Genomic DNA, 18423 nt, shown 5'->3' with positions numbered 1-18423 from the left:
CCGGAAGTTCGCTGTACCGGGAACACTTCTTCTTGTCTCTCTTTTTTTTCTTCAAATGATGCATACACATTGATCAGCCAGAACGTTATGACCACCGACATACCATCGATAAAACCAGTCCAGCCGACAGCAGCGTCACGTGGCAAGAAGGAATGACCGCTAGTCAGACACACGCACGGTGCATGTAATATCAGTGAGCATGCTGTCCGTGTGTAGAATGGGGAAGGCGCGCAGTTTATCGGAGTTCGACAGATGACAGATTGTGATGGCCCGGAGGCAGGCCACGAGCGTTCCGGAAACAGCACGACATGTCGGCTGCTCGAGGAGAGCCGTGGTGAGAGTCTTCGACACTTGGCGAAACCGAGGAGAAACCACGTTCAGACGTTGTGGGGTTGGGTGGCAGCCCCTCAGTACAGGTGACGTACGTCGTAGGTTGGGGAGACTGGGAAAACAGGGCAGGCGGTGAACTGTGGCGGAAGTAACGTTAGAATTCAATGCTGGGCGGAGTACAAGTGTTCAAATGGCCCTGAACACTATGGGACTTAACATCTGAGGTCATCAGTCCCCTAGAACTTAGAACTACTTAAACCTAACTAACCTAAGGACATCACACACACCCATGCCTGAGGCAGGATTCGAACCTGCGACCGTAGCGGTCGCGCGGTTCCAGACTGAAGCGCCTAGAACCGCTCGGCCACCAACGGCCGGTGGAGTACAAGTGTACTTGAAGACACAGTGCACCGAAAACTCCTAACGATGGGGATCCGCTGTCGACGACACGTGCATGTGACAATGTTAACACTGTATCGGCACTGGATTTTGGCACAAGTGACAGAGCGTTGCATGGGTGTGATGAATTCCGATACCTTCTTCAACATGCGGATGGGAGGGCGCGAATCGGTCGTATTGAGGGGAGCAGCTCACTGACACCTGTACTGCGGGACGGAGACAAGCTGGTGGGTCCAGTGAAGCTCGTGCAGGGCACCATGACGTCCGAGGAGTATCGTACACTGATTGTAGACCGCACACACCCCTTCATGACGAAGATGTTTCCCGACGGCATTGACAATTTGCAGTAAGATAGTGCGCCATGTCGCAGGGCAAGAGTGTGATGGAGTGGTTCGAGGAACACAGTGGCGAGTTTCAATTGATGTGCTGATCCCCCAAATCGCCACGTCTGAACGCGATCGAACATATCTGGGATGTGATTGAATTTGGCGTCAGATCTGATCGCCCCCTTTCCGGAATTTACGGGAATTCCGTGACTTGCGTGTGCAGATGCGGCGCCAGCTCCCTCCAGCGACCTAATAGGGCCTCATTGCTTCCGTGTCACGACGCATCGCCGTTCTTATCCATGCCATAGGTGGATATACCGGCTATTACCTAGGTGGTCATAATGTTCTGACCGGTCAGTGCATATTTGCAACTGAAAGCTGAGGTAATATTGTATTATGTATCTAGAGTTTATCTACGAGATGTAATTTTGTAAGGCATCAGCAATACGCTGCATACTGTTAAAGTAATTCAATAAAATGATTCCTGAAAATTTGGTTTTTTGTAGATGTTGATTTTTGTGAAAACGATCCCCACTTTAGGACGCGAATAAATAAACAAATCTAAAAATAATTGTGGTGACTAAGAGATTTAATTTCCATATTCTGTTTGGCAAGTGATGTCATTTGTCGTTAGAACATGAAATAGTGTCTGACCGACAGGTGTGAGACATACAAAGAACGAGCTGTTATGTTTGTAGGCACTGAAGAACAGTGAGTAACGCGCTCTTCGAAATACGCCGCCATCTCGGAGACTCGGCGAGGAGTTTCTGGCTGCACGGAAGTGCACAGCAGAGGCACCCGCTCACTCGTCCTCGTCGTCGTAGTCGTTGAGGCTGCAGAAGCCGATGACAAAGTCGAGCAGGAAGAAGAAGGCGCTGAAGATGGCGAGGGAGCCGCAGGCGAGTCCGCACTGGCGGCCGTTGTAGAAGGCGGCGGGCCACACCCCTCGCAGCCGCGTCGAGTTGATGAGCGCGCTGCCCGCGGCCAGCTGCAGCACGGCGCCCATCCCGCAGAACAGCATGTCCTACGGCACGCCCACTCTGTAAGGAGCCCGCGCTGCGGCCTCAGCTGATAGTCAACGCAGCTGCTGTGTCAACTACAGGGGTGTGCAAGCAACAAGGCGGGTGCGTCATCCACTGTGCACGAGAGGTACGGGCATCTGCAGTGTGCTCTCTCCTTCTCCCCCACACCGTACTCACACTATCCGTTGACTACAGTGATAATTGTCAATTTTGGGGTAAACACCACATTTAGACCTTGTTTCTGCGGAGGACGACGGTTCAAATCCCCGTACCATCGTTTCCCTAAGGGGGTGGGGCGGGGGGGGGGGGGGGGGGGGGGGGGGGGTAGGACGTCAAACGGGCCGACTTGGAGCAGGCGAGGCACCACAGGACATTTTAATTTCCACTGTCCATACTTTTACAAATAAATTATGAAACTTTGTCAGTATAACCAAGAAGGATTCAGGATTCACAGTCATAGCAGTGGAAGTTAAAAAACGTTACAAAATAAATTTTTTTACATATGAAATTTCATCATTTTTTCACTTACTATTGGCTGCATTTGTTGCTGTAGATACACTTTTCTTCATAAGTAAGAGAGATTCTTCGATGAATTTTACACAGCGTACAAAACATACTTCAAGGTGTATGAAACGACGCCATATTGGCCTTCAAGAGACACCTAAGCTACAGCGCTTGCGTGCCGTGATTCTGAATATCTTCTCTCGCTCTTAACCAGCTTACTCGGCCAGACTTTAAAATTTGTATTTCGTTAACACTGGCGATTTAAGCTTTTGTGAAGTTGATAAAATTGTGCTGTCACGGATCGATACCACACTCACTGGCGTCTTACAACTGGCAACGGAAACGAACATTTCCGATGGACGACGACACGGTCGCGTGCGGACCCGCCGGATCCAGTGATGCACGCCCGCTGAGCCACGCCTTCAGTGCGCCTTCTGTCCGCCGCTATATACTTACATGATGGCCAGCCAGTGTTTGACAGTCTTCAGTCTTGGTTAGCCTTCGACAGTTCGCTTGCGCACTAGTAGTACCGGGAGCCTATTGCTGCACGATACATTTAGTTTTCTTCCTGTAATAGCTGTATTTCATTACTGTTCGTTCTTCTGTAAAATTTCTTCGAAACCTTCGGAGGAAGCTGTAAGTTAAGTAAAACTGGTGTCTATTGTATTTACGTGTTCTTTAATCATTTCTGCTGTTGTCTAGTTTCTTTGCAACGACAGCTCCTACCACTATGTAGCCCACCTCTCCTTACTGTTGTATACAAAACAGTACACAGCAAAAAGAAAACAGACTTACGTAATCGTTATGCATAAATTACGTCTACAATTCGATCTAAACTTAACGCTGACAAGCAAAGTAGGCTCATAGCAAGAAGGCACTGTTAATTTTACGCTGCTAATGTTCACAAAATTTTGTGGTAAAGTTTACAGAAACGTCAATTTCATGATTTGTAACTGCAACAAGAAGCTGTGTTTAATATTCAAGTACTATTTTAGTAGGTCGGGACTGACTAAGCGTGTGGCGTAAGAACGCCGATAGGATACTGAAAATAAAGTGCGGCTCGCATGCGCTGTATCGTTGGGGGGTTTACAGGCCAGTTTGAGGTTATTTCCCAGGCTGACAGACCATATGTGTTCTGTATCAAATTGTTCGTGTTGACTTACCCAACGCTACGTAGTACATTGTAAACAGTTATAGGTGACGTCTTGTAGGATTTCAATATGGTTATTGCGTCTGCACGCAGCACAGACCACAATAATGCCCAGGCATTAAGTGCACGAACAGTACGACGTTTCTGCACGGCTGTGTTAAACAAGGTCCTATGAGAATCATTTGCTGTTGCGATCTGTCCTGTAATGTGATAATGTGAACTAATGCAGAACAGTGTTCATATTCTTATGCATGCACATTTTTTCGAATGGTTCAAATGGCTCTGAGCACGATGGGACTTAACATCTGAGGTCATCAGCCCATAGAACTTAGAACTACTTAAACCTAACTAACCTAAGGACATCACACACATCCATGCCCGAGGCAGGATTCGAACCTGCTACCGTAGTGGTCGCGCGGTTCCTGACTGAAGCGCCTAGAACCGCTCGCCCTCTCTGGCCGGCCATTTTTTCGGCTTCCTATTTCTGCACCTACACCCCTAGACTTTTTTCCGTTTTTAAGAAGAATTTTAAGACTATTTTTTTGAGATTGAAGACTGGAACTCATGCCGCAGTGGCCCAGAAGTTGCGCCATGTCATTACTTCTTCTGTATTACTGCTTATGGGTGTGCTTGATTGCCATCATACTACAGAATGAAATTTTCACTGTGCAGCAGTGTGTGCGCTGATATGAAACTTCCTAGCAGATTAAAACTGTATGGCGGACCGAGAGTCAAACTCGCGACCTTTGCCTTTCGAAAGCAAGTGCTCTAGCGACTGAGCTACCCAAGCACGACACATATGCCGCCGGCCGCGGTGGTCTAGCGGTTCTAGGCGCTCAGTCCGGAACCGCGCGACTGCTACGGTCGCAGGTTCGAATCCTGCCTCGGGCATGGATGTGTGTAATGTCCTTAGGTTAGTTAGGTTTAAGTAGTTCTTAGTTCTAGGGGACTGATGACCACAGATGTTAAGTCCCATAGAGCTCAGAGCCATTTTTTTTTGACACATATGTCGTCCTCACAACTTTACTTCCGCCAGTACCTCATCTGCTACCTTCCACACTTTACGGAAGCTCTGCTGTGAAACTTGATAGACTAGCACTCCTGGAAGAAAGGATACTGCCAGACATGGCTTTGCCACAACCTAAGGGATAAAATTTTCACTCTGCAGCGGATTGACGAGTTCACTTCAGTCAGGAGTTAAGTATAGATTTAGATTTCTTAAACAAGATTCCTTTTTCTTTGGATTCAAACACTTTCTGCTTTAGTGCCAAAGAGGCTAAGAAAAATCTTCAGGTGGCAGACTGTTCAGCGGAACGTGGAGTTACTGTAAGATTTCAGTGGAGTATTACAGCCAAAAGTAGTCAAGCGCTCGTGTAAGCTATAGTAAACAACACGTAGTGACATGACGCAACTTCCCGCCTGCTGCGACATGGCTTCCTCGTCTTCAGTTTCAGCAAAATAGTTCGTAACACTCTTCTTAAAACAAAAAAGAAAATTGGGGGTATGCGTGAAGAAACGCGAAATTCGAAAAACTGCGGACCACCCTGATGAACATAGCATGATAGGACAGAAGAGATTAAAATGTAACGGCGTCACATAGCCTGATCGTCTGGAATAGCACGATAGACAACGCTGGCCTTACCGCCCCATGTGACGGACGGAGCTTCATAAGAAATTACAGAGCTATTTGGAATTTAGACCAGCATTGGACCAGCAAGGTCTAGCGATTACGAACTTTAAGCTGCCTCTTTCCTTCTCCATGAAAGCCAAATAGGGCGTGTTGAAGAAGAACGTTTGCCACGTCGTCGGTATTCGAATTGGCTTACTCAGGCTCGAGTGCCACTACACAAGTTTACATTAGCGACCTCAACAATGAAGACAGGGTTTCAGTGGTTGATACTCTTGACAGCTGGCTTTCATTGCTGAGGATACGAACGAGTGCTCTTGCCGGGTTCTTGACACGAATGTTGCCAGTTCGCATCCTGATCACGGAATACATTTTGAATACCAATGTTCGGCCAGCAAAGTATGGAGAAGTGATAATGTCCAGTCCGTGACCAGCATACTATCTCCCACTGCCTTTGGTTACGTTGCATAGACCTGCAGTCTCTTGTGGAGTAAAAGCATGTTGAGTACATGGCCAGGAATGTAGGGGAAGTGCTGATTTACGTTTCTTCATCAGACTGTGCGCAAGCCTCCTGATTTAAATACCAGACATAATATGTAGTGTCTCATGGAGTGAGGGCATGTGACCTGCCCGTCAGTCGGATGATTAAGCTTGGCCCCGGTGGGACCGAGAGTAGCAAGTCTTTTGCCCGCAACTGGCACCGTTTTAATTTTGATACTCCATTGTTGTTTTGGTCAAGAGTATACGTGAGCGTTGTCATTAATAGGTATGTACAAGTAAATAAAGAATCTGGAAAAAATGAGTCAGAGAGTAAATTCAGAATAGAAATTACATTAAGAACTAGTATAGAAATTTGAAGAGACCTCCAAAATGATTTTTTGTTCATATTTTTGGCGGTTCCGACTAGCCTTCTAAGACAAGTACCCATTCCACCCGCTTAGTTTCTGTTTTCATGGAGAAGTCTTTCGGAAAAATTTATGATGTATGTCATTTCTTCCGTGTAAACACGAACAGCAAGCCAAACCATGTGCTGCTCCGCCACAGAAAATACCTCTTCACTATATGTTATGCGAACAGATTCCTATTGCCAGAGAAGGAATGTAGTGTGTCAATGGACAGCTCCCTAGTGCAATAATTGTCGTCATGTCTGACAGCAGTTGTCCATCACTCCCAGCCCCTCGTTCCCCCACCGACACATGACCATGTGCCACAACTGAGAGAGAACGTCTACAGCTACATCATTAAACTTACAGCCCTCTTTGACCTCTGCAAGTTCGTTACCCCGCAATTCCAGCGTTCGCCGCTACTCAACAAAACACCTCTTTCCCTAGTTTTTATAGCGGAGAAGGGAGTCCTCGATGGTCTTGACTTGTTTAGCCCCTCGGCACTTGCCACGGGTGGATTGAAGTGTACTCAGATTATCGAAGACACTACTATACAATAACACAATTACAAGGGATGATCAAAAAGTTTGCGATCGAAGGCCACACAGACTCCTTGCCTAAATGTTGGTGTGGACATACCGCATTGGAGTCGCGCTTGGTTGCATATGAATTGCCTCAACATCCTCAGACGGAAACTTTTTGATCACTTCTTAAATAATAATGCACTGCACAAGAACTTATTACACAACAAGTATACACATGTGACGCACTTTGTTTAGGAAATGAGAGGTGGTTCCTACGTTAGTCCAGTTTATTTCAAAAATAGCTAAGAAAATGGATCACATCATTCTCTTTCAAATTAATGGCTAGGCTTCTGAAGTTATAAATAATTACTATTAAAAACAGTCTTGATCACAATTTATTTTATAAGGTGACCGGTTTCGACCACTGCTGTGGTCATCTTCAGACCATTGAGTGGAAACCCCTTTCTGTGTGATTCTCCAACAGAAAGGGGTTTCCACTCAATGGTCTGAAGATGACCACAGCAGTGGTCGAAACCGGTCACCTTATAAAATAAATTGTGATCAAGACTGTTTTTAATAGTAATTATTTACAATTTTATTGATCACTGCTGTTCCCATAATGCATTCAAAAGTAATTCTGAAGTTATACTGGATTTTTATTCTATGGCAGTACTATGTTTACGTTCAACATAATTACTAAACGGTACATAACGCCTGAAAACTTTCCGCAAGGAGGCATAACGTGGCCCCAAAGACTTCTGCTCTTCCTCCTCTTCCTTACTTTTATCAGTAATTAAACTTATACGGTTTCAGTTCTGCTTCTGTCTGACCCACCACCAGTTTAGCCTGACATAATTTCTTATTTCTCCTAGCTGGTAACTGAGTATTCCTTGAAATCGTCTTTAATTTTATGCCCTTTGTACTTGGTTTCTGTACTCTACAGTATTTTCTTATAAGCTCTAGATGTTGTATACTTTACAACAAATCCTACTCCCACGTTTAGACAAAAATGCTATATCGACTATTAATTAGTACCAATACGATACTACGGTGTACATTTGCATAGGACGTCGTGTTTTGTTACATCAGCCTCGTAATAATAAAGGAAGTGATTGGGCCTTAGCGTTAAAAGGATTAAGTAGCTGCACATGAAATTCCAAATTGTTTCGTATCGTCTCAAGTGGTTATTCTTGAGCGATCTGGATGAAGTCGGGAAAAACAAAAACATATACGGATACGTTATCACTGAAGCAGAGTCGCGTGGCTTGTGCTATGAGACTCATTTACTTGCTGCATATATCTCGTCAACCAATCATGTGTTTGAAGCATTTAGCTAAAATTTTTAATCAGAAATTGGATGACAATTGATGCCTATCAATAATACGTATGAGTAGCTTCTACATTCCGTAAAGATGTAGAAACTGTATTAAGCCTCTGGCGTCAAATACGGCGTGTATAGTGTAACAAAAGATTACTACTGCTTACTTACCGTTATCAGGAAAACGACTTTCGTATCCTATAACATGAGATTCTGAATGCAAAAGAACTGACTTCTCGAAGCTGTGGGGCCAAATCAGTTGTGTCACAGTGAAAACGACGGAAAACGAGTTCTCTTTTCCCTTACAATGGCTTCGAGCTGGAACAAAAACATAGGCAGCGGGGTGGTTTGGAAATGTCTTTGTTATGGCAGTATTATGAAAAAAAGCTTAATTTAAAAGTGAATACACTAGAAGAAGAGCTATCAATTTAGTAGAAGTGTGTAGCATGTCGGAAGTACACAATGTAGAAGTAAAGAATACGTAAGTCTGAAGTTGAGGGTCAAACTGCAGGCTTTCTATAACAGATTTGCTTTAATGAAAAGTAGCGGAGTTTCTTTACCATGGAAGGAAGGACTCTGAAACCTTTGATTATCTGGCTTGTGAGTGGCCAGCGTAGGAACACTGTGGTCAGCAGAATCACTAAAAGATTGCGCAACTGTTAAACGACATGTTTGTCACTTAAGGAAACAAAGTGAAGAAACGTGTGGCAGTGAAATGGTAATTTGCTATGCTTTTTAGCGAATACAAGTGCCGATTCACGAAGCATTCGACGTCAGCCACTTGTACATTTTTGAGTGTACAGCCCTGAAGAGGACCGGAGGAAGTCGATTGAAACGACGACAATTTAGCTGTTTTAGTAGTTACGATGACGTGGCCCAAAACCCGAAATTATTTTATCCAAAATGACACCGGCCGTGGAAGCCTATGAACTGTTATCAGTTGTACATTTGCTTGTACTTCGATGAAAGTAAGGGTAGTAACATGTTCACCGATTGACGTATTCATGTTTTACCTCACCCACACAAAATTGCATTCCTCCAGCTACATCGGGCCTAATTTCAGTTACTTAATGTAGAACAAACCAGCAATTTATAGCGCATAGTATCATTGTGGAAGACCGGTTATATTACTACACTTTCTGTACATTTATAAAAACTTCCTTGTCACTATCAGATATTTTCTTTCGCTTGTGTCGTCTGCAACGTGTTGTGTAAGTTGCAGCGTTAGTGGCTTCCCTGATTTGGCATCGTCCCATCTTATATAACTCCAGTTACGTTTTTCTGGTGTGGAAGATCTACCTTGCTGTGAGACTTCTACAATTTTAAATTAATTAAAATCATTATTAGAAAATCGTAACTTAAGTTTCTATTAACGATATATGTGACAGCGATATGGCTTAATTTTATAATTTACTGGATTGAGTACCCGGCATGGCCAAAGTTTTTATTTATCACATTCTTCCATTTAACTATTAGACCACCTTCTCTGTTCCTCTCTCTCTCTCTCTCTCTCTCTCTCTCTCTCTCTCACACACACACACACACACACACACACACTTTCTTACTCTCTCTCTCTCTCTCTCTCTCTCTCTCTCTCTCTCTCTCACTATCACTCTCCATCACATCCTTCACCTTCTCTCTCTTCATCTTGTCTGACTTCCTCTCTTTGTCCACCTCCTCCATCCCCTTCTCTCTGCCCATCTCCTCCTCTCCCGCTATCTCTGTCAATCTGCTCCTACCCCTCTGTCCATTTGCTCCTTCCCCTGTTCATCTCCTCCGGCCCCCTCTAATTCCACTTCCTTATCTCCTCTCTTTGTCAGTCTCCCACTCCTTCTTTCCCTCTGTCCATCTCCTCCTCCCCCTCTCTCTGTCTATCTTGTTCTCCTCCTCTGCCTGTTCATCTCCACTCCTTTCCTCTCTTTTCCTATTTCCTCTTCTACCGTCTCTCTGTTCATTTCCTCCTCTGCCTCTGTCTGTTGATCACCTTCTCTCATTGTCCCTGTTCATCTCCTCTTCTTTCCTTTCTCCGGCCAACTCCTCCTATCCTCTCCCTCCCTCCCCATCCATTTCTCGCTTACCTTATTCTGCCCATTTCCCCTTCCCCTATTTCTGTCCAGCTCCTTCTCCTCCTATCTTTGCCTATTGCCTCCTTCCCCCACACTGTCTGTCCATCTCCTCCTCCCCTTGTCCCTCCACTGTAACACGTTCCAATCAACAGGAGGCTGATGGCTCTAACCCCCACAATGTTTCTTTCCAGAATGTAATTAATATGTGTACCAAATTTGACTTAAATCTTTCCAGGGGTTTTTGGTGAGCTTTTTAGCCATTGCTTTGGCCACATAAGTACAATTGTTCCTAACTTAACTAATCATAAACAGGAAACTGGAAATGCGATAGTGGTTACATATTTATCGATGTTTAGCGAAACCTTACCGATGGCCACAAGTGTTACTAACAGCATGAGTGATAAAAGGTAGGAAAAAGTAGAAGTAACAAACAGAGTGGTAGGTACAGTCAGGAATCGACTTGACTCATCAGAATCAGTACTTACTACATTTCCAATTACCTCAGAATTTCACTGTGCATACCCATCAGTTAAAAGCTTACTTGTAAGCGAAGCGTTGCTGCAAGTGACTTACATCAAAACTACATTTACGCTGGTGTTTTAGCAAGAGCGGACAGCATTCTGAAAGTAAGTGTACTTCAGACCCCAGCGTGCATAGTCAGATGAGTTATACCCATGTTCATAACATTTACTTTATGAGAGACAAATAGTGCCTTAGTTGTCCGGGTGCTGCCACTTATAATACGGAGAAAAATCAGCTTTACATTCTTATCAAGTTTGCATGAGTAATGGTTTTCTCAGTTGGGAAAGTTAAGTGTTGATATTGAAGTGTGTAATTCTTTGGCTAAGAAATGATGTCTACCATAGCACATGTCGCTGCGGAAGATATTGGAGCCGCTGGTATTTAAAATGATAGTATGACTGAGGGGGAACAGCCGCAGCAGACACCACTACACCTCCGGTTACAGAGGAAGACATTCGCATCCGTCTGTGTCTGTTACCGGAGGGGACGTGGCAAGGTGAACTGCGACCACTGTTATGTCACATGTCATTAAAATATTCTAAACAGGTGTGTGGACTACTTGTGCAATATTTTACTCCGTGATTTTGTTATTTTACTGTAATCCAATAATTTTTCGAACATAAAATTTAATTTGGGTGCAGAAACTAATGTTCGCCTTTCAAGTTTACACTGCACATTTTGATGCGAGATTAAAAAATTTAGGAATGTACGTAAATAAACCACCAACGTGTTGCCTCATTTCTGGAGTGGGAATACACTTCATGGGGAGGTGATGGAGATCTGGGACCTGATAAACTAAAAATATTGGTGCAAATCTTTTAGGCAACTACATTAAGGTTTTTCATCTGAGAAAATTGTGTGTTTACTCCTTAGGTAATGGAACGCCAGAATGAGGAGCAAGGAGGGGGTGGCAGGGAATTGATGGACGATAACTTACTTAGATTTAATCAAATGACGTGGTTTCTGTAGAGATGGTTTGAACGGCGTACAAACTACACTGAAGTGACAAAAGTCATGGAATTCCTCCTAATATCGTGTCGGATCTCCTTTTGCACGGCGTAGTGCAGCAAATCGACGTGGCATGGACCGAACAAGTGCAGACATATTGAGCCTTGCTGCCTCTATAAGCGTCAGTAATCGTGAAAATGTTGCCGGTGCAGGTTTTGAGCACGAACTGATCTCTCGATTATGTCCCTTAAATGTTCGATGGGATTCATGTCTGGTGATCAAGGTGGCCATATCATTCTCTCGAATTGTCCAGAACGTTTTTGAAACCTGGCGCGAACAATTGTAGTCTGGTGACATGGTGCATTGTCATCCATAAAAATTCCGTCGTTTCTGAAACAAAGTCCACGAAAGGCTACAAATTGTCTCCAAGTAGTCGAATATAACTGGAGGACTCAGTTCATTTCACGTAAACATAGCCCACGCCATTATGGAGCAACCACCAGCTTTCACAGTGCCTTTGTTGACAACTTGGGTCCACGACATCGTGGGGTGAGCGCCACACTCGAACCTTGCCATCAGCTGTTACCAACTGAAATCTGGACTAATCTGATCAAGCCAAGGTTTTCCAGTCGTCTAGGGTCCACCGATAAGGTGCAGAAGAGGCGCTACAGACGATGTCGTGTAGTTAGCAAAGCCACTCGCGTCGGTCGTCTGCTGCCATAGCGCATTAACTGTAAATTCCGCTGCTCCGGCCTAACAGGTAGGTTCGTCGTACGTCCCACATTGATTCCTCCGGTTAATTCAGGCAGTGTTGTTTGTGTGTTAGCACTGGCAGCTCTACGCAAACGTCGCTGTTCTCGGTCGTTGAATGAAGGCCATCGGCCACTGCGCTGTCCGTGTGTAGAGGTAATGCCTGAAATTTGGTATTCTCGGCACACTCTTGACACTGTGTATTTCGGAATACTGAATTCACTAACGATTTTAATACTGAATTCCCTAACGATTTTCGGAATGGAATTTCCCAAGCGTATACCTCCAACGATCATTCCGCGTTCAGAGTATGTTAATTCCCATCGTGCGGCGCCAACCCCATCGAAAACTTTTTCACACGAATCGCCTGAATACAAATGACAGCTCCGCCATTGCACTGCCCTTTTATACCTTGTGCACGCGATACTACCGTCATCTGTATATGTGCATATGACTGTCCTACGTCTTTTTCACCTCAGTGTATTTGACAATCGTGACTGGATCGTGAGTTTCACGAGAGGTTACCTTAGGAATGTGCCTTCTGTGGAATATGTTCAGCAAAAAATAGGGATTTACTTGTACAGTCTTACACATCGAGGTTTATTTTATAGTACAACAAAATTTAATTTATTTTAAAAATGAAGTATAATACTGTTGTTAGTAGCTGATAAGGAATGACAATACACTAGTAACTATTTGGTAGGAAATGACGTGTACAAGCGAACACATAATTTCAGTGACCAGTAACAAAACGTCGTATAACAACGATTTTTATTAATACTCAGCAGTATTCAGTGGGGTAGCTTCAGCACCTTGAAATTTCTTTTGTTGCTGGCACAATATATACTACACCAGATCGGAAATCGAAGCAAGATCTGTCGAAGTAAATATGACGTCTCAAAAGTGCCACGAAGAGAACTCGGATTTGTCGCGAACAATAAGTTTCCTCGCATTCGATTTCCGGCCCAGTTCACAACTGTGATACAGAGTACATGTACGCCTGGTCTTCAAGGAACACGCAAATGTCTGATGCAGTCATTGCCATGGGAAAGAGGAGACAAAGAGACAAGAAGCTGCCTGGCTTCGTAAGGTAGAGTAGTGAAGCAAGTTCCGGAGTGCGGCGGACCGGCCTAGCCGCGCTGCGAGGCGACGCGGTACTCCTCGTCCTCGAAGACGGCGAGGACGGCGTCCAGCAGGAAGAAGCCGGCGTTGATGATGGCGAGCGAGCCGCACGCGTAGCTGACGTCGCGCCCGTTGGAGTAGTGCGCCGGCCACGAGGTGCGGCGGCGCGCGTGGTGGATGCAGCAGCTGCCCGCCGCCACTTGCAGCACCACCGCCGTCAGCAGGAACACCAGCTCCTGCGGCCGCCACACCATAGCACACCACACCACACCACAATACAAGACACCAGGCGGCCACGGCACGGCAAAGGCATCACTTGCTCTCCGTACAGCATAATCTTCCCGAGGGGTGTATGTTTGTAACGGCTTTACGTCTCGTACTTATAGCTAAGTACTGGTGAGGCTATCCGACAACACGATGTGACACAGCGTTAAGGGGGTCGGGTTTTTATTTGCAGGAAATGTGTGTGGGATGAGAAAAGAGAGAAGGTAAAGGGTGAAGGATTAGAATGGAATGTGATGAACAGCAGGAGCTACATTGAATACAGAGAAAGGCGACCAGAGAGAAAAGTTGATGTAGAAAGAGATTGGGAACAATGTTTAGAGGCAAAGAGAAGTCAAGAAAGAGAGAGGCAAAGTGAGGGAGATGAAGAAAGATGGGTAGGGAGGTTATGGGAGAGGGAGAGAGGGACAGGGACGGGGAAGTTTGGGGAGAGTAAGAGAGAACAGGGAAGGAGATGGAGAGGTTAAGGGAGGGGAAGAGGGGAGGACTGGGAGGTTGTCAGAGAATAAGAGAAAGTGATGATGAGGTTGAGGTGGAGTGGGGTGGAGGTTTAAGGGAAAGGAATGGAGCTGGAGGTTGAAGGACAAGGAAAGCAAGATTGAGGAAGAGAAAAGTGGTCATATTGGAGGTCGTATACCCTCTTCTTCCTCTGAAATTTGAACTGATTAACCTGGCTAATTCTAGGGGGATCTACAGTTTTATGTGTATTCTGGATTGCAATTTGGCATTTTCCACTTATTTAGATCCTTCCTAGGGGTGAAGCACACATAAAGTGACAATATAAATCGTAGGACAAGGGAAGTTTGTCCCCCAAACATTTCGATCCGTAGTTCGCCACTTACCCACTTAATCACGCTGGTAAATATGGGCTTGAGCCAAATGGGCATAGAAAAAGTGAACTGTCGGGAAACATGTCGTCTAGGTCTACCTGGACAAAATGTATTTTACTTCGTCACATATAAAGCAATTCTGGTCGCGCTCCTCGGTATCACGCCCCATGCAATAGGAAACAGTTCTGCTGATCTGAATATGGAATGTCAAAAGGCCTTGACAGATTGTATCGTGGTAACTGATACTAGCTGTTGAAAAGAAATGACTGAGAAGTGCGTTTAGAACACATTAACGTGTTTTTACTGAGCAAAGCATTCAACATGCTTCCCTTTTACTTTACTAACTAATGACTAGACGTTGGTGACAATGATGCTTGATGCTTTTTTGGAACCCACTAGCTGTGCAATCATTGTTGTAATATTTTTGTGCCGACTGTAAATGTGCTGTTTTGTGACCAATACCTTACATGCTGGCCACTGTTCATTGCTGTGTTATTGCTTTTTATGGACTCTATTTTCATTTGTCGTATCCACGTCAAACTTCGTACTAGTCGGCACGGTCGTAAATGCTGGAATCGTAATCCAGAGATGCCAGATTCATGCCCTGATCCAGCTATTCCGATTTCAATTCGTGGGTAATTTATTGAGATCATAGGTGGCAGTTCCGTTAGCGCTGTCAGAAGCGTTTTTCCACCTTCGTCAAAACTGAGCCAGTGTTGGCAAGAAGGAATGCTGCAAAGAAAAAGCTACCAACGAGCGTCGTGCTGCTGTGCCTGCTGGAATACAGTCAGCAGTGAAACGAATCTCGCCTTTATTCATTAACGTTATCTTTACCTTTGATGGTACAGTTTTGATAGAAAGATTCCAACAAATTGCACTATTGACCAAGAAAAAGTCTTGTTAATCAAGTAATGGATTCGCTGCAGAACAGTACAGTGGCATAAATGAGCATTTTGCGTAACCACTACGACCTGCACTGAAAACTTTCGTACTGAGGCGCAGAATTACATAAACACTGCGCCTGTTTCCGATATACACACGTGCAATGAACGTCCCATTTCTTATGTAGTCTATTCTGGCGTGCACGTAAAGGTTACCGGCTGCCCCTTGTGTGAGATGTTTTCATTTGAGGACGTCTTTGGTGTACGAAAAAGCCAAGGATTGGACTTTATCTACCAGTGCTACGGACATGACGTACAATATCTTTAGCAACATATGAGTGCCCTGCCTCGTTGTGGATCACACAACCAGAATATACCGGAGGAGGTGTGCAATTTAAGCTTGTGAACCTTTCCCCAGATAGCGACTAATCTTGGCAACAGCCCCAGTTCTTAACAGCTGTGGCCGCCGACGGTAACCAATAACTCGTATCATCGTCCCTGCCGTGTCAGTCTTTGTGTCCAAAACACGTTCTGGACCGTGGTACTCTCTGTATACAACATGGCGCCAACCACGTGCCACGGTCTAAAGGATGCCGAAAAACTTGTTTTGCAAACTATGATACAGTTCACAAAAACAAACGACTTACGTAAAATGCGTGGATCGGGAACGCTAAGTTATTTCTGTGGGCGTCATAGGTGTTGGAAATTAGTACCATCGAAAGCACCTGATTCCTCAACAAAGATCTATTTTTTGTGGGTTCAGGTGTAGAACTAGGAGCATTCCGACGGGGGGAGATAACTCGCCTGAAACTCCCTTCCCAACAAATACCTTTCCCGTTTGGTAAGTCGTGCCATTGCTATTGTAACAGCGTGTCAGATTTGAAAAGTGTTAAAAATTTAACGGATATTGTTACTGTTAACTTTTGCTACCAGTTTGACATTTAGGCCACTACATAAAAAAAGTTGTAGTATAGAACTCTTACCATTTTTGTGGAAGTGGTTTGTTTACATGTGCTCCACAATGTTTTTAAAAGTAGTTTCTGCAGACCATGTGCATTCATATGCTAGTTACAGCCCTAAGACTGGACGGTCCGTCGTCATTTTCCAACACAGGATTTATAGGATTTTACTGGGCTGATCCATGGTATGCTAGTAAAGAGCGAAATAATTGTATCACGGGAGATTTGTGGTCACAGCTGACGCAACCCCTTCCTCACTATAGCGGTAAACGCAGATGTAGCGGTCTTTCTTCGGTGCACACATTGTTAAAAAAAAGTAGGTGCTTCATTGCTACACAACAGCCGTATGCCACTCGTTGTGCTGATTATTGAGGCAGATACCACATGGTAGTAGCAGATATCACGTCCTCCCTGGCGTGACCATTCGCAAGGCATGTGTCTGTGTGAAAAATAAACCCATAGTGTCCTATAGCAGCGAACCTCAACGATGTGTAGACTTCCATCGAATCTGTGTGCTGACTGATATCTCGGATCATTTTCAGCACCTCACATGCTTCAATATCATGACGCTCAGAAATTTCTATAGGTCGTGATACTCGGAAAGTTGATGATAATTTTGCGCTAGTAATTTGAGTTTAGCAGCATGAAACTTCATTATTTTATCTTATTTAGATAAATAATTTCCCGCGCTATTCTGATACAATATTACTATTATTATTATTATTATTATTATTACTATTATTATTATTAGTAGTAGTAGTAGTAGCATCATTACTAATGAGCAATATAGTACTCATGACAGCGCGGCAGCACTGTTCGCAATGTAATATCTTAATTAGCAGAATCAGACAAGCCTACAATGAAATGTTGCAGTTCATTACTCGCCTGTTAAATATTTATGTACAGACATGTTCTTCAAACCACTGAAAAGTGCATGGCGGAGGGGTACATTGTATGAATGTTAGCTGAAGCTTGTCTTACTCCATTATTCTAAGAAGGCAGAAAAAAATGGCTGCATGTATGTCACAGTACGAGCCCTAATCTCTGTCACGTTATCTTCATAATCCGTTTTCGACATGTATGATGGAGGCAGTAGAACTGTTGTATAAAGAGTGTTCAAATGATAAGGTACGAACCATCGTAACAACCAGACCGGTTGAAATTTGGATATGCCGCTTTGGCATAACGGATTGATGCAGCTAGGGACGCGAATGTAGTGTCGTAACCTTCGCCTAAAAAATTCGAAGCTGTGCCCTCAGCAGGCAAGTTGGTGATCATCGTATTTTTCAGCGTCCGATTTCCGACACTCATCGAATTCTTCGAGCGTGAAAACCAATAACATTGCCGTGTACTGTGAGACACTCCGAAGCCCGAGCTGGTCCATCAAGACCAAACAGTCTGGGCTGCTCACGGTGGGATTGATTCCGCTCCACGGTAACGTGCGTGCGCACTTGGCTGTAGTCACACGAAGTGTAATGGCCGCGTCCAGGAGGGGCCAGCTAGAGCATCCGCCCTGTAGCGCGGACACGTCGCCTTGCGACTTCAATGTTTAAAAAAAAAAAAGTCTCAGAGGGAAGCGCGTCCACTCGGATGACGAACTGAAGGACGTAGTGGAGGGCTGGTTCCTGTCACAGCTTCAGCAATTGTGCGAACAGGGCATCCTTCGGCTCGTGGAACAGTTGGATAGTTGTGCTCAGGCCTCTGGTGATTATGTTTGAATAAAGACTTTTTGAATAAATACCTACAGTTTCGTGCCTTTTCTTTTGAACACCTCTCCTATTTTCTCTCAGATAAGGATTCTGTAAATTTACCCAACAGCGTTTCACGAGTCCAACGTCGTCTTTCTTTGAAGGATCCCAGTTAGAGTCCCTTGAACGTCTCTGTTGCTGCTATTTCGTCCGAACAAGACACAACGAGGGCAAAAGGGCCACAGGCGCAAACAGTTGAGCTGCTGGCAGTGTCATGGGGATTCACCACTT

General features: G+C 44.6%; 2 protein-coding genes across 2 annotated transcripts in view; one reads left to right on the top strand and one right to left on the bottom strand.

Moving 5' to 3' along the window:
- LOC124775900 (adenylosuccinate lyase) overlaps window positions 1-18423 on the top strand; it is a 492241-nt gene that overhangs the window by 74086 nt on the left and 399732 nt on the right. The gene's annotated exons all lie outside the window — the stretch shown is intronic.
- The window catches only part of LOC124775902, a 37079-nt gene continuing 31626 nt past the window's right edge, over window positions 12971-18423 (bottom strand). Inside the window, exon 3 of the mRNA XM_047250738.1 lies at window positions 12971-13728. Within this exon, the coding sequence (XP_047106694.1) occupies window positions 13501-13728 (228 nt within the window). The 3' untranslated portion in view covers window positions 12971-13500. The remainder of the gene's footprint in view (window positions 13729-18423) is intronic.

The sequence above is a fragment of the Schistocerca piceifrons genome, chromosome 2 (genome assembly GCF_021461385.2).
Source record: "Schistocerca piceifrons isolate TAMUIC-IGC-003096 chromosome 2, iqSchPice1.1, whole genome shotgun sequence".
In the NCBI taxonomy this organism is placed as follows: Eukaryota; Metazoa; Arthropoda; class Insecta; order Orthoptera; family Acrididae; genus Schistocerca; species Schistocerca piceifrons.
The sequence above is the reverse complement of the archived record's forward strand: the minus strand, read 5'-3'. Positions and strand labels throughout refer to the sequence as shown.